The sequence below is a fragment of the Phaseolus vulgaris genome, chromosome 2 (genome assembly GCF_000499845.2).
Source record: "Phaseolus vulgaris cultivar G19833 chromosome 2, P. vulgaris v2.0, whole genome shotgun sequence".
NCBI lineage: Eukaryota > Viridiplantae > Streptophyta > Magnoliopsida > Fabales > Fabaceae > Phaseolus > Phaseolus vulgaris.
Genome location: NC_023758.2, coordinates 5,846,599 through 5,871,409, shown reverse-complemented (window position 1 = coordinate 5,871,409; position 24,811 = coordinate 5,846,599). Strand labels below are relative to the sequence as shown.

The 24,811-nt window shown below is 36.2% G+C and overlaps 3 protein-coding genes across 3 annotated transcripts; all 3 read right to left on the bottom strand.

The window, feature by feature from the left end:
• Positions 1 to 301: 301 nt before the first annotated feature.
• LOC137810481 (2-oxoglutarate-Fe(II) type oxidoreductase hxnY-like) lies at positions 302 to 6,911 on the bottom strand. The gene is made up of 12 exons (XM_068611751.1): positions 6,706 to 6,911; positions 6,440 to 6,578; positions 3,055 to 3,090; positions 2,649 to 2,726; positions 2,496 to 2,547; positions 2,007 to 2,128; positions 1,805 to 1,896; positions 1,393 to 1,451; positions 1,245 to 1,301; positions 838 to 883; positions 629 to 708; positions 302 to 519 (listed from the first exon to the last, which is right to left on the bottom strand). The coding sequence occupies exons 1-12, from the start codon at positions 6,781 to 6,783 to the stop codon at positions 459 to 461; spliced, it is 900 nt and encodes a 299-aa protein (XP_068467852.1). The 5' UTR covers positions 6,784 to 6,911; the 3' UTR covers positions 302 to 458.
• A 1,163-nt stretch (positions 6,912 to 8,074) lies between these two features.
• LOC137810480 (E3 ubiquitin-protein ligase HOS1) lies at positions 8,075 to 14,630 on the bottom strand. The gene is made up of 10 exons (XM_068611750.1): positions 14,310 to 14,630; positions 12,937 to 13,327; positions 12,542 to 12,676; positions 12,267 to 12,442; positions 11,397 to 11,798; positions 11,131 to 11,289; positions 10,156 to 10,644; positions 9,446 to 9,583; positions 8,600 to 9,318; positions 8,075 to 8,436 (listed from the first exon to the last, which is right to left on the bottom strand). The coding sequence occupies exons 1-10, from the start codon at positions 14,421 to 14,423 to the stop codon at positions 8,262 to 8,264; spliced, it is 2,898 nt and encodes a 965-aa protein (XP_068467851.1). The 5' UTR covers positions 14,424 to 14,630; the 3' UTR covers positions 8,075 to 8,261.
• A 6,924-nt stretch (positions 14,631 to 21,554) lies between these two features.
• On the bottom strand, positions 21,555 to 24,294 carry LOC137810479 (homeobox-leucine zipper protein HAT4-like). The gene is made up of 4 exons (XM_068611749.1): positions 23,009 to 24,294; positions 22,518 to 22,807; positions 22,350 to 22,429; positions 21,555 to 22,263 (listed from the first exon to the last, which is right to left on the bottom strand). Exons 1-4 carry the CDS (start codon positions 23,172 to 23,174, stop codon positions 21,927 to 21,929), a joined length of 873 nt encoding a protein of 290 aa, XP_068467850.1. The 5' UTR covers positions 23,175 to 24,294; the 3' UTR covers positions 21,555 to 21,926.
• Between the last annotated feature and the right edge of the window lie 517 nt (positions 24,295 to 24,811).

Here is a 24,811-nt window from a genome sequence, read left to right as displayed (position 1 = left end):
CGTATATATGATAATACTAGATAATTTGCCAAATTCATCTAAGAAAAAAATCAACTTAATAAAAAAATATATTTATTCAAAATTCATATTTAAAAAATTATTTTTTTATGTGAGTCAGCTCAAATAGATCAATAAAATCAACCAACATTATTTTCTATACATAGGAGGCTAGCCCGATTTGCCATCTTTCTAAAAGTAAAATATTATGTTACACTCTAAATATTAAAGAAAATAAATCTTTACAGTATAAATGTTATCATACTTAAAATTGTAAACTTCAAATATTAAAGCTTTAGTTTATAATAAAATCTGAAAAAGTTTTACTCTGGCATATTTATTTTACTGAGATCTGATAAAGTAGTATTAAGTGTTTTTTATGTCAAGAAATTTATTTTACAACCCCATAAACAAGCTTAACTCTTCTACCTAATGAAGAGATGGAACATTTTAAATTCTTGTCAGGCTGATTGGATTTTGAAACGCTCATTCAGATATTCTCCACTGCGGATTGGAGCGAATCTGCAGTGAAACATGAACAAATTTTTACCTCAATTAGTGTGTAGTAAATGTAAGGAATGTTTTTGTTCATGAAAATTAAACACAAAAAATGTCAAGGAATTTAGTTTACCTTGGAGGAGATGATTCACTACAGCAACTTTGAAGGCATTCCACTACACATTCGGGATGTGGGTCTAAGAAGAATGCCATCTACATACATGTTTTTTTGCAATTGATCAGAGAAACAGAAACACACATACATATGCTTTCTTCATGAACCAACCATTAACCAAAACGACATATAACAGAAACAGGAAAAATGTTATTTCTTGTGTTTACCGAATAGCGTTCCCTGCCACTCTGTTTAACGCGATGCATTGTTGACCTACAAAATTCATAGAATATCGATAGATTAAGAATAACATGCATTATAGTATTTGGATAATAAAACTTTAGATCATCCATGTAGTTGTAATATGAAAATGATTGTAATGAGTCATTTTGTGAGTGAAATGATTAGAATGAATCATTTTATAAGTGAAATTATTGTTAGTTTTTTTCTAAAGATTGTTATTTAAAAAATTCATGTTTTGATTGTAGACTGACCGTGTAACTATTTCCAATGGAGTGATGAAATGGAACTCTAATTCAATCAATTTCAGATAAAAAAAAGACTTATTCTAATAATTTTTCATGGTTTAAAGTTTGCACCAAACCAATTTCACGTTGTAACCATAATTAATCACCTGTATAAACAATTTGTCCACCTCTCCATCAAATCTCCAATGTTCACAATAAAGGCCCTGGAACATCAAAACTATATTAAGATTGTACATTGTTAATGTAGAGTATCAATGAATTCTGCACAAACTCATTATATATTCATGAACTCACCCCTCCATGTGAGGTACATCCTCCCACACTTGCGGTTCCTCTAACTTGTTCCGGCAGATCTGAAAGTATGTAAAAGAAATATTAAGTACTTCAATATAAGAATTACAAACGGAAGAAATTACTAGTCTTAATAGTCTTAATTGTTGGACTGGGATTGGTGTTCTAGCTTTGGTTGGAGATTTTGTAGGACAAATGTATTCGAGGCATGGGTAATCCCAGGATTGAACAAATTTTCTGACACAAATTTCAGGGATTCATGATGAGCTAAGAGTCTGATAGAGTAAGATGGACAAATATATTTACAAGGATGTACAGATGTTCTGTCTTTTGGGTTGAAGATGGTGTTTCAGTCTCTTGTGTTCTTAAGATAATTTGTTTTAAAAAAATTACTTTCAAAAATGGAAGTGAGAACCTGCAGTCCTTGGACTCCATCTGTCAATAAAAGGGTGAGTGTACCAAAATCTGTATGAGCAGAACATATCTCTTGGTGAGGTCCCATTTCACCTAATAAAGTCCAAAAACATATATTATCAATACAAACAATGAGATGGCTGCACATCAGAGTAACGCTATAGAACAAACTAGGATGTTCAGCAAAGTCAATGCTACTAAACCTGGATAGTGCAACAGCCGAAGAAAAGCTGCTGGTTTGTCTATGGCACCTACCTTCTCAAAGAAATCCTCGTCGAGATTCAAGGAAAGGGCAATTAGAGATAACACTTTTTTTCCAACTCCACTGTGCCAGAGAAGAAAAACAAGGAATGACCTCTAAATTGATAAGAGAAGGTGTAAATGAATAACACACATGCACATGCAGAGAGAAAGAATCCTTGAATATAAAATTCTTCTAAATCAAATACATGCATAGATTTGTAAATGATTTGGATTTCTAATATTTCTTAATTCAGAGACTTTCAATTCAGCTGAAAAAAATATTTCTTAATTCAGACACTTGCAAATTGCAGAGATTTGTTTGAGAGTCCAAAGTAACCGAAAAGAACAGCAAAATATGTTGCTACTTTATTTTGCTGGTAATTAAGAACTCGTGATACATATTTGGCAGAGAAAGCCACTACAAACAAACCGAAGGTGATTCAACTTACAAGAATTTCGAATACAAGGATTCCATTGAAGGTCTCCAATTTCTTAGTAACTCTGAAGGTTCCTTGCAAGGCAAATATCCACAAATGGTTGATGTGTAATGAAAAGATTACAATATATGTAGGATATGAATATCAGTTTGGAGAGAACCGTACCATCTGAAGGCCATTGATTCAGATTAGCACTTGTTGAATCAGCTAAAGGGCCAATATAATAGAACTCTTTTGAATCACCTGATCACTATTAACAACGGTGAGAAGAAGAAGTTCGTCTTCTTTCTAAGAATGAACCATTTCAAAAGGGCATCAAAAGAATATATGTTGATTGGAATTCATGTAGGTTTCACACTTTCACTATTCATATATTTAGTGAGAACTACATGAAAAACATAGCAATAGATAGATAGTGTGTAGGAAAGAAAGTATGATACTGACACAGTTCTCAAATAGTTTTCAGCTTTGATCATGATATCAGGTTGGTCTAATCCAACATACCCTCAAACTCAGAGCATGTTCAAGTAGAGTGACTGAAATTAAAAAGAAAGAAAAATAGCAAAAATACCTTTGGAGACTAAGGTAGGATCGAGAGGACTATAACCTCTATTTTTTCTATTTTTATAAAGTTTTCGTGTTAGGCATCACTATGCAACTTGACATCTCAGCTAAGCTGACACCTCAAGTAACAACAATCATCTGCCATCACATGAAAAAAAAAATATTATTAAAAAAAGAAAAAAGAAAGAAAATACAAAAATATGGAGGACTAAACCAAAACTCATATGTTAACACAAACTATACATCTACCTATTTATAAAGAATTCTAAGAACAGACTAGTTGGGAGTCTATTATACCAATGAAAAGATTCTCTATGAATAAATCCTAAATTAGCCAACTTATCAGCACACGCATTCCCTTCACGAAAAATATGAGTTATCCTAAACCTGATTGTCCCACAAAAATTAAGACAAGTATTCCATCGATTATGAAGCATCCACGGAACATTGGTCTAGCAGTAAACGCAGCACAAACCAAGGCAGAATCACATTCAAGTCAGACATTAGTAAGTCCCATTTTTTGAGCTTCCTCCATAGCATGTATAACTCCATAAAACTCAACAACCAAAGCAGTTTGAACTTCAAGAAACGCTGAAAAAGCACCAATAAATTCTCCCATACTCCCACAAAAAATACCTCCACAAGTAGCAAGACCAGGATACCCCCTAGCAGCCCCATCAGTATTAATTTTGACCCAGCCTGGTGAAGGAAATTCCCATCTAATAGGAAGAGGACGAAGAACTTTACCACTACGAGTCTTAATACCGAAAAACTTAATCACGTTGAAGTCCAACATATCATTATTCATTGAAGCTTTAGACGAATTTCCCACTAGACAAGTTAAATATTTAATTATCGAAATAGCCTTAGAAATTCCAATCTTATCCTGAAATCTAGCATAATTCCTCATACGCCATATCATCCATATAAAAAAGGTTATCACCGCAAGCTTAATCAATTTAACCAAAGGACTACCATCACTCTTACTAAAAGAAAGTAGATCATCCTTATTAGAGAAATGAGAAGTAAGAAAAATTTGTCGTACCCAACTCCAAATATGCAATGCGTTAGAACATTCAAAAAATAGATGTTGAATAGATTCCTCTTGCTTTTCACAAAGCGAACAAATAGAACATATATGCAAACCCTTATTCTGAATATGTTGATATGTAGGAAGTCGCCCATGACAAATTTTCCAGAGTACTAGAGTTTTGGAAGGCGGAATAGATGAAGACCAAATGAATTTACCCCAACCACCTGGAACTCCTGGTTCCAAGAAAAAAGTCCTAGCCGATTTAAGAGTGAAACGACCAGACTCATTTAGAATCCAATTAGGAATATCCTGTTCCTCTCTAATCATGATATGATTAAAAAAAAGAGGCATCTGCTGTAAAGAGAAGGGAATATTCCAATCACAACCTATCCAAAATGGAGAGACTGTATCCAGAATGCTAACGCCATCAGATAACCCTACAATATTTGCTAAAGAAGTAGTAGAGCACCATTTATCATTCCAGAAATTAATAAAAGAACTTGTACTAACAGTCCAATAAGTATAGTGTATGGTAGAATAAAATTGCTTAATTCCAGGCCAGAGAGAGGAAGATCTATAAACCGTTCGAAATTCATATTTTGATTTAAGAACCCTGGCTTTCAAGAGTAAAGACCAAGGTTTGTCGCTATAAGCAAAGTTCCAAGCAAGCTTAAGAAGATATGCATTATTTTCATGATGAAGATTAATGATATTCAAGCCTCCATCCTAAAGAGGTGAACAAATTTTCCCCCTATTAACGGTAGCAATACCTTTTTTCAGAATATCACCGGTCCAAATAAAATTCCGACACCACTGCTCAACTTGCTTAATAAGTGAAACAGGCCACTTATACATATTAAAACTATAAGCTAGAGATCCAGTAATCACTGTATTGACCAGCTGAATTCGACCCATCATGCTAAGAGATTTACCTTTCCAAGATGCTAGCTTCAATTTAACTTTATCAGCCAAAGGTTGAAGAAACCGACACTTTGGAGCACCAACAAAGAAAGGCACTCTTAAATAATGGAAAGGCAAACAACCATGACTACAGGAAAGAATATTTTGAATTTTGGTGACAAATCTTGGAGAATTATCCATGGTGAAGAAACTACTTTTAGAGTTATTAATATATTGACCAGAAAAATCACCATATGTTTTAAGAAAAGAACTCAAATTTCTAAGAGACTTAATATCCCCCCTACAAAAAATAAATATGTCATCAGCATACAAAATATGAGAGGGAGTGAGATAACCGTGCTGACTGACCATATTTAAAATCTTCTTATCATTCACAAGCTTAGAGAGACCTCTACTAAGAACTACCTCTGCAAGACAGAAAAGTAAAGGAGACAATGGATCACCTTGTTTTACCCCTCGACTGCAAGGAAAAAACCCCTCCAAACTACCACTTATTATAGAAAGCATAGCTGAACGGAGAATTGTACTAATCCAACCAACAAATGAGGGGTGAAAACCAAAGCGTTTTAAAACTAATAATAAGAACTTCCAACTTAAAGTGTCAAAAGCTTTATGAATATCAACTTTGTAAGCCACATTACCTCCTCTAACCTTTTTAGAAAGCAGGTTAATAGTTTCAGAAGCAATACCAATGCAATCCTGAATCTGTCTACCCTGCACAAATCCATATTGATTAGGAGAAATGATTCTAGCAGCCACAAGTGCAAGCCTATCCGCCAGTATCTTGGAAATAATCTTAAACTTGAAATTAGCAACAACAATTGGCCTGTAATCTTTAATGGAATCAGCACCCTGAACCTTTGGAATAAGAGATACCACATTACTGTTCATTCCAGGGAGAACCCAGTTTTGTTTAAAAAACTGTTGAACAGCATTGCAAACATCTGTCCCAAAAATTTCCCAGCAAGAATGATAGAAAACACCACCAAAACCATTAGGACCAGGAGCACTATTACCGTGAAGATTAAAAACAACATTTTTAATCTGGACACTTAATCAACATCATATTCTCCTTAGAGGAAACCATCGCAGGAATATAAGTACCAATAAAATCTTCCATATTATCAGTATCCAGAACATTAGAAATAGACTCAGCATAAAGATTTTTATAAAAGTCCAAAATATGATCCTCAATGATTTTAGGATCCTCCGTAACCTCATTATCAATCCGTAGACGATGAATCCCACTAAAATTATATCTCCTTTCGACCACCGCATGGAAAAAAACAGTATTTCGATCTCCATCCTTGAACCATAACATCCTAGCCCTTTCTTTCCAAAACAAATATTGACAGTGAAGAGCTCCTCCTTAGCAATCTTTTATTGACAGAGAAGTCCATCACTATCAGAAAGAGAGAAGAAGTCCATCATTACGAGCCTCTATTTTCGTTGCGGGCAAACTTCATTTTCTCTTGGAGTGGAAGAGAGAAGAAGCTTCTACTGTCATCAAAGGCTTTGGCCAAATCATTCTCCAGGCCGTGGTTGACAAGGTAAAAGAAACCATACTCAATGCACACCTGTTATATTTTATTAGGATTTGATGAGTTGGTTGTGCATGATGCGAATATAAAGACTTGTTTGATGATGAAATGAATGATATATGAAAAGGAAAAGGTTGTGTTTTGTGAGGATGGAAGAATTGACCTGACGGATGGAAAGGAGAGTCGAAGGACGATCTAGGGAGGTGAGATCTATAATAGGAAGATTCCAAGTTGCAGACATCTCCTTCCGAGCTTCCTCACTCCTGCAACTGATACTTTTTCATCAATTTCTGTTCATCCTACAGAAGAAAAACATTTAGCATAAAATAGAATTAGTTTTTTTGTCTAGTTGTACTTTTTTTTCTCTCTCGTTTCATCTAGATTATGCGCAATTTTTATTTTCTGAACTTGTTCGAAGCAATTAACTTCTTTTTATTTTTAAATTAAACAAATTTGTTCAGCAATCTCTCTTTTTTTTTCCTCCAAAATCCTTAAATTCACACTTTTCTCTCAAAAAATCCATAATATAAAAAAAGTTTCCAAAAAAAGTCTCAAATTGACCCTCTTTAAACTCGAACTTTATAATCTACAAAATCTTTCATGGTTTAAAATATCTTACTAAAATTACAAAAATACTTAGGTTGAAAAGAATTATTATAGGATTTTAGATAAATAATAATAATAATAATAATAATAATAATAATAATAATAATAATAATAATAATAATAATAATAATAATAATAGACAGGTTGAATTTGCCTAATCTTAAAGAAAAAAACAAGTTAATTAACTGGAAAAAATGAAGATCAAATTACGTGGTCCAAATTAATGAAATTTAAGTTTCAATTAAACCTTGTTTCAGGTCATCATTCATATATGGACTTTTTTTTTTCTTTTATACTATTCAATTTAGAATTTAGGCTAGAGGTTGCTCTTCTCCGATTCTAAATTGTATAATTACTTTGTGCTCCTAACCTAACACCAATTTATTGCCACATTTGTCGCTTTAGATCTCAATAAAAGATAAGTAACAAGTAATAATTAACAAACTCCAAACTGAAATTTCGGAACACTATTTTTAATCAACAATTCTAAACATTAATCCAACTTCATTACAAAGAAAATCAGGTAATTAAATGTGAAGAAAATATTATATCGATTCAAAACAGAACATCATTCCCTCAATGCACACTCTAAATAGACTAAATCTGATGCCCCACTACCTCATATTTAGAAGATACAAAGAAATTCCTTATTTAGAAGTACGTTAGGCAGGGTAAACCTTAATCCAAATAGAAATTAAAAAAGAAATAGAAATACTATAAAAATTAGACTATCTTATTAAAATTGGACATATGATCCTTTTTCCCGTAATTAAATATTCTGTCAACTCGATCTACCAACACATCAGATACACAAGTATCTAGGAGGAAATGGAAAGTTACCACTTATGCGTTTGCTCAAAACATTCATTTTAACCGAACCACTCCAAAAAAAAAAAATAACGTGGATTAACATTGAAGGGATGGGATACAAAAATGCACCTTTTGCATTAAAATTTTTGTCATCAAATATTAGCTGCATAACGGAGACCAGCATAAATGTATAAGTAAAAACTCCCGAGTCCCAAAAAAGCGAAGCTCTCATCTTAAAAACAACTCATTAATTGTTTCTTCCCATAAAATTTAACCAAAACCTTTCACCAAAAACTTTAGTTTTCATCTCCTGAGAACTCTGCTTCGTCTTGTTGTCCGAGTTGGAGGAGTTGCATAATAAGCCATGTCCATAGCTCTTCCCAGATTTACATCGTCTTCTTCATCACTTGCTTCATCAGATCTCCATCTAGGACCACCATTGATGTTTTCTTCAGTATTTAATTTCTTCTCCACAAGGCTAAAGAAACAAAGTACACAAGGATTCAGTTTACACCATTTCCAGTGAATATTAAAAAACATTAATTAGCACACATATCTTCGTAGACACATATTATTCAAAACAGGTAATATGGAAAAAAAAAAAAAAAAATCAATGTGCGAAAAGGTAACTAGATTTTTACCCCTGAGAAACATCCATCGGATCATTAGTGGACCCCACGTTCCAACTTCTATCATCTTTATGTGACTGGAAATTCCAACTAGATACATTTGGGAGATCATTTGCAAATTCTTTAGGATAGCTGGGTGTGGATCTAATAACAGGGTTAACTGTAGCCTTCCACGAGTACAAAGGACTACTAGTAGTTTGATTATGGCCAAAACGTAGATTTCGTTCAACTCCAGGAGAGACTTTGTCTGGCATATTTTCCTGGGAATTGCTTGGTGATGTCCTCTTAAATCCCTTGAGAGGTGAACCATTCATGAAATGGATCCTATGATTCATTGGAGTAGGAGTGTTATCAAATCTAAGATTTTTGCCAATTTTACCTTGATGACTTGGAACCCTCTCATTACTGTTAAACAACCCATCATGATGATTAGACGAGGAACCAAAATTACCAAGCTCAGGGCCAGTATTAGGGAAAGACATGCCTATTTTCGCTGAAGTTCCTAAAGTCGACGAACTCAAAAAGCCAGTTGGATGGTCTCTATGCAACAAGAGGGAAGAATTTACAGATGAAGGAATCAATAAACCCGTGGACAAGGAATCCGGAATCTGGGGAATATCAAATTTGTCAGGAACTTCAACTTCTTCACAATAACTCACACCACCCTCAGTCAAATTTCCACTCCTCAGTTGCTGCTGCTCAACTTCTGGCAACAACTCCAAGCATCTATTCTGTTTTATTCAAAAGATAAAATAACCACAAATCCAGTCTAAGAGTGACATTTTCTCCGAACATGTTAAATAAAAAGTTAGCAGCACAAAACATTTGCTTAAAAATTAAAGAATTTAAATCACTTACAATCAAATTGGCTCTCCAATGAATAGCCTTTTCTAATTTTGGCAGAAATTCTTGACTTACAGAACCTTTTGAAATGCTGTCTTGCTCCACCTTTTCAAGTTTAATATGAACTTGATATGCTTCTAAGTATCTGTGACGCTGAAACCCAGATAAATATATAAGCCATAAATTCTTTCACAGGTAGGGTAACCCTGACACATTTTAAGAATAAAAATGAACTTCGTATTTATTGACAATGGAAATGATAATCGAATAGAAAAGTGAGATATGCAGAAACTTCATATTGATATTGAGGTTAACAGCACACAGAATCCATGTTCAGCATGAGGATTGCATGAACTTTTGGCAGATGATTCTCTCTCAGCAGTGGATCAAAGCAGGCAGGTGAAGTGAGTAAGAATGATATTTGCCCCTGGTTGGGGTATTTAGCTAGCAAAGATATGAAGATGGTACATGCCAAAGATAAATGAAGGAGGAATTGTTTTGTTCTAAGAAAATAAGCTAAGTAAATAGATGCTCAATAGTGTTGTATAGTGTCATATACATTATATTTTATAATTTTACAGAACTTGACATTGGGTGGCCGAATAACACTAAAAAGATTCCAAAGTAAAAACTGAATAGACTGTAAGACAGATGCACTAACTAACAAGATCAATAAACCAGGAGCATCAATGATGGACAAGGAACCAACTAATGAAATTAAATACCTGAAAATAAAACACCACAAGCAGATTTCCAGTTGTCCTTATCGGGTCATCAATAGCATAATCAAAAAGACATTTATGTATGTACACCTCTTCCTCAGAATTCCATGGCAATTCTACAATTCGATCCACCAAGTTCCTCCTAATACAGAGGCAACAAATCTCAGTCACCAGGACCTCCACCCAATTACTACATTGGCCTGTTAATTTCTGAGAAGCATCCCCAGAGGCTCTTTTATTGAAATTCTTTTCCTTTACTCTGGTGGACAGAATTCTCTGGTGCATAAATGCTTCAGTCAGAAGCCCACACTGAACCCTCACCCGCACTGCAGTGACAGCATCCCTAAGTGAAGTCATATGTGGTCCACCATCACGCCCAGACCACCTCAAAACCATGAGAGCTGTATGGGGGCTACCCCTTTCTAACAGTACTTCAGCAATTTTAGGATGTGATGTTGGACCAGTTATTTCAGGAAGAAGGCGACAAGCTTCCTAACAGAATAATAAATTATTAGCCTAAATTCACTAAAGAAATTACTCTAAAAGGAACAAGTTCAATTTAACATCCAATACTAACATGATACAAAAAATTTACACCTAAACCCAAGCTTCATTTTACCCCCCTATATGGGAAGAGGGGATTGACGGAGCCATTATTAAATTCCATTTTTTACTTGAGTAAAAACAAGATAACATGCTAAATAAAAGAGATGAAGGAAAACCCAAATAACACCTAAAACTAAAGCCTAATCATGTTTTAGCAGCTCTATAATCAGGTCACGAATAAAATTCCAATATGATTATTAAAATATGGTGCCCATGTGTTTTCTTAGTTATAATGCTTATCAATCTTTAGTTAGCACTACAAGGCAAATCTGTAAAGCAACATGGATACAAATAGTTTCAATATTTTTTTTCAAAACCAGGGTAAACACACATCCCCGAGACACATTGGGTATAATATTTTGTTGATGTTACCTGTAAAGCCTCCTCAGTGTGATCATCTAAAAGATAAAAGGTCAAAGACTCAAGTAATGAGTGTCTGCTAATACTAAATGTAGCTGCAAAGTCCTCCAGTATGAATGTCCATTCTTCTTCAGGAATTGTCCAGTGGCGATCATACAAATAATACAGAAACTATAGATGTTAAGGAATGAAAGAAGTATTGCTTTAAGTAAGAACTATTATTGGCAGGAACAAACATAGTTCTACTCTCACAATAAAAGTGGTAGGTAAAAGGATACAATGGCCTGTTTAGCAATCACCATATCAGAACCTCCATGTAGAAAGAGCAAGTCAGCAGCAGAACGAAGATCTTTGAAGGGGTAGTAACCCAGCACCTGGTCAGTATTTGACCCCAAAAATGTGGCACCATCCTTTTGCAAGGATGCAATTTCTAATCCTTCCACAGTTTCATTCATAAACCCCTCCTCCAGATCAAGATTATTCAATGCATCTTCAATAAATAGAGACCCACCATGTCCTGATGACTCCATAGATTGATTTATTGCATCAGGCCAAGAACGACTTGTTGCTTCTGATTTCCGCATCCGAACATCCGATGACCATAATGAACTATCAGTAAAACGTGATCTCACACCGTCCAAAAATTGATGTCTTATACACCAAATAATAATATCCATATGCTGGGTAGAACAACATACAAATTAATCAACAGAATGAACATTGTGATGAGCTACTTTATTTTTAAGCAACATAAAGACAGATAGAGGCAGTATAAATCTAGTTAACCACCATTTATAAGCAATATTTATAAGAGTGTAAGGCCAAATATCTGTCATTTCTACAAACATCCCTCTTACATACTGCATCACACTGAGCTGCAACACAACAAAGGTTACTCATTGTCATCCACATTTTTGAAGATCAGGTATAGAACACCTTCCAACAAAAAACAGAATATCATTTGAAGAACACAACACAACATACAAAAATAGTAATACCATTTAACAACTAGATAATAAGCACAAGTTTGTCATGACGACTTGACAGCCCATTAGCCAAGCAAGAAGTGTGTAAAAGCTCAAATATTAAAGCAATAAGCACAACAGTTATACATAACTCCATTGAACATGAATTCTAGCAAATTAAACCTGCTTTGTCTTTAAGATGCTCTCTTGGAGATGGTGCAAATCATGAAGTCGTGCTGAAAGAGTACCCTTAAAAGATGACTCCAAAATGTCAAGCACATTTGATATGCCTTTCAAGTATAATGAAAATTTCAAAAGTACACTCAATCTCTCTTTCATGCCAAAAACATCCATATTATCTAGTACAAAATGTAAGGGGGCACAAATATTATTATGGAAAAAAGATCATACTGATAATTGGCTTTAGAAATCAATACTAAAACAAGGTTTAAGGATACAAATTCCTTGCAGTTCAGTAATGATGTTTTTGAATGCTCTCTTGCACCAATCCTTCACGACCACTTCATCCAACAAAAATGCTATGACAGGATCGCTGGAAACAGCAGTTTCATCCATACACACATCGGTGATGTCTGTAAAATTTATGGTCAAGAAAATGCAAAAGTGGGGACAAGGGGACGTGACGAAACAATGGGACAAATACAATAAAGGGGAGGATAGAGGAGAAAAGCAAACTTTAAGTTTCTCGATAGATAGCATTAATTGGACAAAAATGTATTTGTATCATCTAACCTTACTTACCAATTGATAGGCATTTATATTTTAAATTTAATAAATGAATTACTAATAAAATTAAATATGCCAAGAAAAGGAGTAATGCAGAAAAGGATACAGTGGCAAATTAAAGAAACCAAGTTATTCTCAAGTGCAACATCAAACAAAGAATAAAGGTGCTGGACATCAGCATTTAGTTGTTTCTCCCCGTCTTCTATTTCCTGAAATCTCTCATCAAACCTTTTTGAAATAAGGCCAGCTTCAATGCACTCATAATAAAGTCGGAGATGTAGTTTAGCACCACTTTTTGATATTGGGATTCTACAAATTGGGCAGATATCACACCGTTGACTACATTCTTGACATAAAGAGGCATGCCCACATGAATTCAAGACATGGTGGACATAGCGGCCACAGCTTCTCAAGTCTCGAGTTGCTCGGCAGCGCTCAACTTTGGCTTCTTTGCACAAGTCAATCAGATCGATGGATGCCAAGTGTTCCAGTGTGTCCTAAAATTAAACATCACAAGTCATTCATTTTCTATATTTTCTCAATACAGTTGTTATATATTTCACAAATATGAAACACTAACCTCTATATTGCACTATTAACATGAAAATTAACTCAATTAAAGCATAAATTCAATCTTGTAATTTTAACAAGGCACAACAGCTCAGACTTAAACCAACCAAATCAAGCCTTCGACAAAAATAACCCGGATCCGTGATTCTTAAAATCAAAATTATGAACCAGAAAAGTAGATGTCAAGCCTTCACTTTATCACAGGTTAACTCACTGGTTATCATCCTACCATAACAAGCTCCCATGAAACAAACCCACAACAAATAATCTATTTTTCAATTTTTTATTTTCCATCATGTGAAAAGGCACAGTGAAAATGACAAAGAACCAAATCCATTAACATAATTAACTAGGATGCACGATTCATTATCGTATTGCAACAAGTACTCAAGCCACAAACCAATAATAAATCATCACTCTGATCTTTAAAGGACAGAGAAGTAAAAAGTTCATAAAATTAAGAATATCTAATTAGATGACAAATGCTCAATTACTTAGGCTCCTAAATTACTACACTGATGATCTCCGTTCACAGTATACAGCTAAAAACTGCCACCTGAGTCTAACTCAACAGCTACGAATCTAAAAGCATTGTAAACAGAATAAAAAAACCCACTCGAACGTTAAACAGCAAGTCGATAGAATGAGTGAACTATAGCGGAAGCACATAATTTCAATGAAAGAAAATAAAAACTAGTAACGCCAATTAGCTTAACTTGCAGAAACAGCAACAGTGGCAGAAGCCTTTCATAATTCAAACATTAACAAAATCTCTGTACAAGTTGAAATGAGAAAGGTAGGAATACACAATTGCCAACCAAACAGCACGTTGGTGACAGACAGCTAGGGTTTACGAAGTAGTTCAGCAACAAGGAGCACGGAAGTTAAAATTGAGAGAATTAGATGTACCTGAACTAATCGGCTACTGTAGTTCGGTTGCAGCGTCGGAGATGAAGAACTTACTGCGGCGGTGCCGCCGTTGGAACTCGCCGGAACTGTAAGTCCATTGAGCCGCCCGTCCATTTCTCAGAGATAACCAAACGGTGAACTCAGATAGATTTAGCAAAAAATCGAAATGAGGCTCGAGATTACAAAACGGTGCGGATTTACTTCAGTGAAGGAACGCGTTCATGCTCACAACAGAAACTACTCTGTGTCTCGTAGAGGGAAATACAGATTGGAATTGGAGGGTTTTTGAAACACTTTTTTGTTTTTTTGTTTTCGTTCTATAATTTCATTTTATTGGATTCGTATATTAGTCGGGTTACGGCCCAATTTAATTGGGCGTTAAGCCCACTTTTCAAACCTGAGTTTCTTTTATTTTCTAGGCAATTGCTTTCTGCATCCAATCAATTATGACTGGCACCCGATGAATTTTTAAGACTCCCATTGTGCCCTTCTCTTCTTCACTTTGAAAAATAGTGTATGGTGAGGTGCATAGGAAATTCATTGTTGTGGTGAAGCTTTGAGCTGCAGAAGAGGAGATTTTAGTGGAGTTGTGCACGTGCGTTCAGTGTAAGGTGTTGTTGCCAAGTTAATGAGGTAAGTAGACGTTTGAACTCGTTTCTGGTGTTTCGTTCGAACTGAGCTGGTCCTAGATATCAGCATCTGGAAGTTTGGTTTTTGTATTACGGATGTCAAAATCTGTAAGCAAAGAATAGTTGCTTTTGTGGCTTCCGAACGCCCATGTCCGTAGGTGAAAATTGGCTTATGGATACGCTTATCCGAAATTGTTTTATGCAATCCGGATATACATATCCAGAAGTTAAGTGTTGATTTTTTTTGCCTTATGGATTTTTTTATCCGGAAGCTAAGTGTTCATTTTTTTTCAGTAGCCCAATGGATACAGCAGAGTCATACATGGGAGTTTTAGGGGAGATTGATGTGTGGGATGGATTAGATGTGTTGATCTGGAGCAGTCAATAAGTTATAACACATTAAATAATGAACACCAGGGCACATGAATGTAGTGAGGCATTTTCTACAAATGAGGTATGGTCAATGTTAGGGTTGTGAATTTTTTTTTATGAATGGTTTTAAAATTTGGCATATGTATTGTAGGTATTTCGTGATTGAGATGAGCTGTTAGAGTGGGCGAGAAGTGTTGACTATAGTTATGGGTTTGTTATTGTTATATTAAGGTCGGATACATGGGCGGGCCAACGAGGAAGGATGACCTACGTATTGTTAGGTTGTGAGAGAGGAGGTAAATACAGATGGTATGAAAAAGAAGTAGATGTCAGTCGAACGGGAAGTAGGAAGTGTGAGTGTCCTTTCAGATTGCGAGGCAAACCAATCAAAGGTGGTCAAGGGTGAATGGTTTAGGGATGTTTAGCGTATTTGAATGTTCATTTGCAATGCTTATGTTTACAAATGTATGTATTCAGTACATTTGCAATGCTTATGTATTCAGTACATTTGCAATGTTTAATAGCTTATGGAACTGTCCTACACAATTACGGAAGCCATTTCTAAATGTCAAAATCCGGTATTGAATGATGACCATATTCGGAAGTCACAAAGGTGTGTACGGATGACCATATTCGGAAGTCACAATGGTGCCTGCGGATGACCATATCCAAAAGTCACAATAGTGCATGCGGATGACCATATCCGGAAGTCACAATGGTGCCTGTAGATAACCATATCTAGAAGTCACAAACGTGCCTGCAGATAACCATATCCGGAAGTCATGGAGGTGCCTACGGATGGCAATGTCCAAAATTGATGTAGGTTTATTAACATGGTTTTTTTTTAAGTAAATCAATATCCCAAAACAGTGTAAATAAAAATACTAAAATCCACATTGAAATATATAGATAAGGTTGAAATACATCGTCATAGATAAAAATATTACATAAAAAGGAATCTTAATACATTGTCAATCATTCCTACGTGAATGTCTCCTGACATATACGGCTCTATCATCAGTCGCTCCTCGTGCTAACATAATGGTTGCTTGTATACCTTCCCAAACAGGGTTGCCCTCCACGACATCACCATGATTAAATAATGGTTGCAATGTTTATGTAATTCTACGACAAATACCCTACAAGCATGAATGTCATACTATTAGAAAAAGATAATACAAATTAATACGTTAATAATGTTAGAAGCATACCAGAGCAGGATGTTTGAGATGTGACTCCTCAGAATGACTTTGTATTGATTCGTGATCACGTGCATCTGAGGGTACCAGTATAGGACGCTCATCCAATGGCCCTCCTGGATAGCCTTTATCATCAACTTCAACTTCTTGTTCAATATAATCTTCAAAGTGTTCATTTGGAATTGAAGTACTAGGGTCACCCCGTTTTCTTCTCACCAATGCAGTTGGTCGCACACGGTCCAAATTAGAACTTCCTCCACCTCTAGTCCTCACCATCTTACATTTCATAAAAATCACATTCAATCCAACATATATAAAAAATTATAACACAGATAGTATAAAAGAACAAATCAAAAATTCCATAGAAGCAAAGTGCCCTAACTACCTAACACTAATACGGATATTAATATCCACAAAACAACAACAAATTCCAGATAAAAATATCCACTAGTCAAAAATCAATTACGGATAAAAATATCCGGAAGGCAATAATCAACTACGAATAAAAATATTCAAAATACACAACTCAATTACGAATATAAACATTCGGAAGCCATGTGAGTGTATCTTGACTTCTTCGACGATGGTTCCTTCTCCGAATTTCGCTGCCTTGGAGTATAAGTGCGAAGTCGAAGCTGACCGTGGCGGTTGCTGCTCTGCCTGCGAAATCGAACAGAGACGAAGGTGGTTGGCGGTGATGGTTGCGCCTGCGCCTGCTGGTTCACGCACAAACGAAGAAGAATAGGGTTGGGTGCAGATCTCACTTAAGGTAATTTCAAATTCATTAAGGGTAGTTTAGTCTTTTCTTATATGCGATTGGGTGTCAGTTCAACATGATCGAGTGCAGGGAGAATTAGCCTATTTTCTATCCATATTAATTCTTTGTAGGCTTATAATAAGACATTGGACACCTGTCATGTAATGTAAGAATCCATTTTAGATTCTTGATTTACTCTTTCGGTATATCTATCATTATTTTTCATGCAAGACTTAAGAACATTCGTTGTTCTATTCCAATAATAAAAGCTTACCGACTGAGATCCTTAATTTACTTTTAATAAGTCTCACAATAAATCTTAAATCTTATATGTAATAAACTTGTATGTACTCTCTCTCTAGTATCCACAATCACAAATAGTCTTTTAAGACCAACAAGTAACGAGTATTTCATAATAACACCCATAAATTAAGGATAATTGAACTTTATTTGGCTTAATCTAATCATTCGTATAGCTAAACGCCCAACACAACTACTATAAATAGGAAAACATTCTAAGATCAAAAGTAATGTAATTCTGATCTTGAATTAATACCCTTTACATATATTGAAATTGACTTGAATGTTAGAATATAATTGCAAATACCCTTGTCGAAAATATTAAGACCCAAGAAGATCGAAGACCTTAGACACGAGCATAAAAAAGAGAAATTTAACCTTGTAAAAATATTATATGTATTGCCGATATGCCGAGAAGTTGAGATTTTCCTCAGCCTCTCAACCATTCACTAAAGTGAAAATTGACAACTTAAGTATGATTAATTGTCAGTGAACACAAAACACCTCTTCAAATCACGATTAGAGGCACGTGGACCTAGTTTAATCCTCCATATAGGTAGGGGTCCAAATTAAACACTATAGTATGGGTAAAGACTTAAAAATAAAAGCTAATGAAAACGTTGCTTTAAACACACACACACCTTATTTAAACAAATCATAACTTGAGCATCGAAGTATAATCACAGTTACCCCCTGCTGAATACCAAAAACATGAAGATGACAACTCAATGTTAGTTATAGTAGTTATTACTGCAGAATCTGCATAATTCTGCAATATCGAGTATTATAAATAACCCACTTCCTTCTCTTCAATATACAGTGCTATAGTCAATAAAACTCTCTTTTCATATCTTTCCCTTTCTCTCTCTCAAACCTTACATGGTATAGGGCCATTATGGCTTCATCATCATCCCTTGCCAATAATTCTGAAATATTTTCTTCCAAACCAGCTTGTGCCTCATATTTTCCATACTCCCATTCCCTTGAAACTTGATCGTGACAACTTCTTGGTCTGGCGCCAACAGGTCATTGTCACCCTACGGAGCATGGATCTTTTACACTTCTTGGATGGATCGTGTATCCCACCCCGCCTCATCACTTCCGAAGGTGATTCTCCAACTTCTATCGATCCCAAATATCTCACTTATGATCGCCAAGATCAATCCATTCTTGCATTGTTATTGGCTTCCATGACTCCCGACATTCTCACAAAAATGGTTGGTTTGGATACTTCTCATCAAGTTTGGAGTAAACTTCAAACTCACCATGCATCTCAAACATGAGCCCGGATCCAGAAACACAAACAACTTTTGCGCATCCCCAAGAAAGATTGTTATGTATCTACCTTCCTTATTGAAATCAAGAAAACCGTGGACAACCTAGTTGTTGTTGGATGCCCAATTTCTACTGAGGATCACATTGAAGCCATTCTCGATGGGTTGTCTGATGAATATGATCCATTCATCCCCTCTATAAAATCTCGTCATGACCTCTATATGGTGGAAGACATTGAATCTCTTCTCCTTGCTCGAGAAGGTCGTATTGAAAAAGCTAAACACTATATAGATCATATTCTACAGGCAAATGTTTCATATGTTCCCGCATCATTCTTCCAGTCACACTCTACTCGCACCAAGCCCTTTTCTTCAAACCCCACATTTGGCAATGGCAAACATCGTTTCTATTCCAAACCATTTTTTCAAACTCCAAGAACTATAACAAGGTGCCCACCACTACCTTATCTTCACGGGTGCAATGTCAAATTTGCGGGAAATATGGGCACACTGCTCTCTATTGTTGGCACATGTTTGATACCTCATTTCCTTTTAAGGTTATTGTTAACACATATTGTGTTTTCGCCTCTTGGCACACTTGCTAGTCTTCATGATCCTCTTTGGTACCCTGATAGTGGTGCTTTTCATCACCTCACTGCTCACAACACTAATCTTTCAACAAAAACACCTTACATAGGTTCTGAAAAAGTTGTTATAGGTAATGGTTCACGGTTACCTATCACCTTTATTGGTATTGCTACCTATATTGATCTTACTACACATAATACGTTTTCTTTAAAGAATTTGCTGCATGTTCCCACTATCTCAAAAAAATTTGTTAAGTATTTTTAGGTTTGCACATGATAATCATGTCTTCTTTGAGTTTCATGTTGATACTTGCCTTGTCAAACCTCAGGAAACATGATAATCATACTATTTGTTTTAATTTACGTCGATGATATTCTCATCACAGGGAACTCTCAGACTGCCATTCAACTACTCATTGCATCTCTTAGTCAACATTTTGGCTTAAAGAACCTCGGACGTCTCCATTATTTTCTGGGTGTTGAAGCTCATTGGACAACTGATGGTGGTTTACATCTCTCTCAAACAAAATACATTATTGATCTTCTACAAAAAACCAACATGGGTTTTTCAAAGCCTCAACCAGCACCAATGCTTTCCACCTCTTGACTAACAAAAGATGCCACTACTGTTGTTGATGATCCTTCACTATATCGTTTTATGGTTGAGTCTCTCCAATGTATTCTTATCACTCGTCCAGAACTCGCCTACAATGTTAATTGTGTTTGTCAATTCATGCATAATCCTCAACACCATCATTGGAAAGTTGTCAAGAGATTTTCACATTATTTAACTTGCACTACTACTCATGGCCTTCATCTTCATCGTTCCTCACACCTCTCTCCCAATGCCTTTGTTGATGCTGACTGGGGCTCCGATCCAGACGATCGAAAATCAACCTCTGGTCTTGTTGTTTATCTTGGATCCAATCCTATTTCCTAGCTCTCAAAGAAACAAAAGGTCGTCTCCCGCACTACAAAAGCTGAATATCACAACATTGTTGCTACTTTAACGGAACACAAGTGGATTCAAAATCTGTTATCCAAACTTCATCTTCCTTCAACTGTTCCCACAATTCGGTCACATAATCTTGGTGTAGTTCTTCTTGCCTCCAATCCCATCATACACTCTAAAACCAAGCATTTTGAGTTAGACCTCTACTTTGTTAGAGATGTTATTCAACAAAAACAATTGCATCTCCTACTACATTTCAAATTGTTGACATATTCACAAAATCCTTAACTATCAATACATTCAGTAACTTTTCAAGTAAATTAATGGTCTCTTCTAAATTCAACCATTAATTTAAGGAGGATGTTAGCTATAGCAATTACAACTGCATTATCTGCATAATTATGGAGTATCGAGTATTCAAACTCTCTTTTCCTATCTTTTCTTTCTCTCTCTCTCAAACGTTATACTCGAGGAGCTGACGGTAGATAAAATCTCATGCAAAGGATACCGTACCTTATAATAACAATATAAATATTTACTCTTATTACAAAATAAAACGCAAATTCATACTTATGAGAGAACAAATATTAAAATAAAGTCGCACAACACCGAAACATTAGAGCATATGCAACGGTTGAAATCTTGATTTATTTTGTAGTTGTTAAGATGTTGTGTTTGCAGATGCTTATGCGAGTAACAGTTTTTATAAAAAGGAATCCGAGTCATTTGCTTTTATTGGAAAATATTACATTCAAGGAGTCGAATTGAACTTGAATTTTTATATATAAAAGAAAGAAATGTTGGGAAGGCGAGCTTAGAAGAGCTTTATATTAACGAATTTAAGCAGACAATAAGGTGATAGCCGTGTGAAGGAGGGTGAGGGGAATTTGAATTAAAGCAACTTTGAAATCGTGCATGCTCACATAATCCATGGAGACTAGGTTCACATAATTCTACAACTAACTGGGTTGGGACCCATATTCAGCAAAATATTTTGAACCATTGTTTGGTCATTCAGGGCAAACTCCTTTTAAAAGCTCTAATTCTCATTTTATTTTGTCAAATCCGTACCCAAAACCCCTAGTTAGCCCACACTATTTCCCGCATCATCCAAATCAATTCAGGATCTTTTCAACATATAACAAATTTGACTTCATATGAGAACAAAATCTGCGTACACAGAACAAAGCTATATTACATATAATTAATTAATTAATTAATCAAGACCATTCAACTTTACACAGAGTCTCCTCGGATTAATCACGAGACGTTTTTTAACGCAGTAAGTATTAGAGACTAAAAAAACCTAACTAACTAGCTAGACCAGGTCATGCCCCCGAACCCAAACCCAAACCCAAACCCCCCATAAGAAGAGACGAAGGGTCAAACTGGTACAAAACATTTGAGACCCACAAAATCAGTTTTCCTAACCACCATATCTTAGACCATACTTTGAACGCACAATTCATGGCTCCGATTCTATTGCAACCGTTTTCCCCTTTCTTTTATTTTTTTTATATTCAATTTTGTCCTTTTCTTTGTAGGAGTCAAGATCTGGGACGGAGGGCATCGAAGGGCCTGTGTGAAATAGAAGCGGCGGAGGTAGCCCACGGGCCAATGGGGAAGGGCCGAGAGTGGGTTTGGGGCACGTGATGGTGACGCGTGGCAGCATCAACGGCAGAGGAAGGGGGAACAGCGACACGCTCACAAGAAGGGCACATGGTGAGGGTGGTGGGGGGAGTCATGTGCATGTAGAACTGAGGGGAAAGTTTGAGTGTTCTAAGCTCTTGCACTTCCTTCTGCAACCTTCTGTTTTCCTCCGTCAGATTCTCACAGCACCTTTTCAAAAACTCGCAGTCCACCTCCGTCTGTTTCAGCTTCGTCCTGAAAAAAGTTTTTATTCTATTTTATTCCATTTTTCTCGTGATAAGGACCACACACACAAACAAATATTAGTGAAATGAACCCACCTTGCCCTTCTGTTCTGGAACCACACCTCCACTTGTCTTGCTCGAAGACCCAACTGTTTCGCCAGTGCCAACTTTTGTTTCTGCACGCAACATATGCACTCACACGTTAGAGAACAAACCAAACCAAACCAAAACAAACACACACATTAATCAGAACCTGTTACTTACGGGGTTAAGAGTGCTGTGTTCTTTGAAGCTCTCTTCAAGAATAATTGATTGGTCTTTGGAGAGTCTAAGTTTCTTTCTGCAAGTTTCACCTTCTTCTTCGTCGCTGATGCCTCTGAAACAACCTCTCTCCGTGTCGTGTTCTTCTTCCCCATTGGCTTCCCTCTCGCTACGCTTTTCGCTCACACTAGAAACCGTGCTGTTGGGAGACGAGACACCGGCTTCCTCTTCGCAATCAAGCATGGAAGGTAACCGGTTCACATCGATTCCGCGGAGGAATGATCCAGCTTCACCTGCATGCAGAAAACACCGTTTAGTAAAACCATAAATGGTAAATTAGGAAGGCTTGAATGAGCATGGAAAGAAGTGAAAAGGATTGTGAAATAGTAATAGTTGTGGAAAATGTAAAAGAGGAAAAGTGAGGTATGGGGATATTGGAGCAGATCTGGAAAGAAAGAAAGAAAGAAGGGATTGAGGAATGGAATGATAGAGACCTGAAGAAGTGAAGGGCTGGTTCCAGGAGGGTTTGTGAGGGTTGTGGCTTGGAGGAGAAGAGGAGTAAGTGGAAGTTGAGAGGAGATTGAGATGAAGAGGAGTTGGAGCGTTGTGAGGGAAGCTCAAGCTTAGACTCAAACCCAAGTCTTCCTTTTCAGCCGTCATCTCAAATAATGTAATAACCCTTGTGAGAGAGATTTAATGGGTGAATGTGAATGAAGTGGAGAAGCTGGGTGTGTGGAGGGGATTTATATAGAAAGGAGGGAAAATGGGTGGGAGTGGAGAGTTCAATCATGACTTTATGTCAGGAAGCTCCAATTATCTGAATCATGGCTTTTGCCCCACAAATAATACAACTTTCATTCTCTCTCCTTATTATTTCCTAACTCCATTCCTAACCAACTCCCTCCCCCGCACACCCTCTTTCTTTGCCTTTTCACCATTTCCTACACACAACCTTTCATGCACTTCAAATACAGATCCTACTAGAATTAACACTTAAAGAAATTGTAAAAGATATTATAGGAAGAAATATATTATTATGGAGCATTTAACGCGGTGGGGCCTGAAGAGTGATTTCCCCTACATCAACGGGTGAGGTCAAACGTGAATGGTAGGGACCCATGATCAGCCTTTGTTTTACGCTTTACCGCCATCAGCTGTTGTCGAAATCAACACCAAATGCCCATCATTACAACCAAATAGTCATAAGGTTTTCATTATTTACCATGTCCCTGAGTGGGTCCCCAGTGCTATTATCTCTTCTATTATGTGATGCAGTTGCAAGTGTTGAAAGTGTAGTGTAGTATGTGATGGATGTCTATTTGAATAAGGAGGAATGATAAGAGAGGTTTTGGTTTTAGAAGGAGATGAGAGAGGGGGACAGGGATGAGTCGAGTTCACGTGGGAAAGAGGGGCTACGAAAATGAAGGAAGGTGTGGAACAAAAACCTGAGGTGCCCCCAGTCACGTGGACCAACATGCCTTCCTCCATCACACGTGCTCCAACCACCGTTTCCACCACCCCACCTGACCCCACTTCCCGGACAAATTCGTGGGTGTCGCCCTGTTTTGTCCCTTCACGCACCGACACCTTCCTCATCACAATCATTTGAACTCCTTCGTTTTCATCTTCATTTTCCATTATTCATTCATTCTTCATTATTTAGTACCACCACCACTTCCCATCATCACCACACCTCCAATATTTCCTTAACTGGACCACGCCACGTCCGAACTTTCCATCTTTCCCTCTTCTATTCTATTCTCTATTCTCTATTCCCTATTCTCTATTCTATTCCCACCATCCCTCTCCAATATCTAACGTCTTCTACGTTTCCTCCAACTCCCACCCCCGAATCAATTCACAACCACATACCCTTACCCTTACCCCATAATCACAAAATATGTTCTTCTTCCCCCACCAAACTCTATTCCATATTTATCGATACCCCGTTTCAATTTTAAGGATCTATTTGTTTTTGTGAATATAAAGTAAGAAGATATTAGTTATTTGGATAAAAGGTTTCCTAAGGAAGAGAGAATGAGAGTATACACTCTAAGAAGATATCAGGTATTTGGATAAAAGGATTTTTAAGAAAAAAAAAATAGAATATACTTGTCAACAGATCTTTTCTTGAAATGAATCTTAAAAAAAAATATGTAAAAAGAAATGCACGTATTATTTTTAAATTTACTGTCATTTATTTTACTGAAGTGGTATTTTTTATTTTTCATTAGTATAAAGTTTTTTAATATTAAAAATAATATTTTTTATTTATATAAAATGTAATTTATTTTCTA

Coding starts and splice junctions, on each gene's coding strand:
- LOC137810479 (XM_068611749.1), bottom strand. CDS start 23,174: ATGACGGCTGAAAAGGAAGACTTGGGTTTGAGTCTAAGCTTGAGCTTC. Junction 22,430..22,517: donor AACACAGCACTCTTAACCCC/GTAAGTAACAGG, acceptor TGTTGCGTGCAG/AAACAAAAGTTGGCACTGGC. Junction 22,264..22,349: donor TTCCAGAACAGAAGGGCAAG/GTGGGTTCATTT, acceptor AACTTTTTTCAG/GACGAAGCTGAAACAGACGG.
- LOC137810480 (XM_068611750.1), bottom strand. CDS start 14,423: ATGGACGGGCGGCTCAATGGACTTACAGTTCCGGCGAGTTCCAACGGC. Junction 9,319..9,445: donor ATTGGAGAGCCAATTTGATT/GTAAGTGATTTA, acceptor TGAATAAAACAG/AATAGATGCTTGGAGTTGTT. Junction 8,437..8,599: donor CCGATGGATGTTTCTCAGGG/GTAAAAATCTAG, acceptor TTGTTTCTTTAG/CCTTGTGGAGAAGAAATTAA.
- LOC137810481 (XM_068611751.1), bottom strand. CDS start 6,783: ATGTCTGCAACTTGGAATCTTCCTATTATAGATCTCACCTCCCTAGAT. Junction 2,548..2,648: donor GAATCAATGGCCTTCAGATG/GTACGGTTCTCT, acceptor AGGAACCTTCAG/AGTTACTAAGAAATTGGAGA. Junction 520..628: donor AGTGAATCATCTCCTCCAAG/GTAAACTAAATT, acceptor GTTTCACTGCAG/ATTCGCTCCAATCCGCAGTG.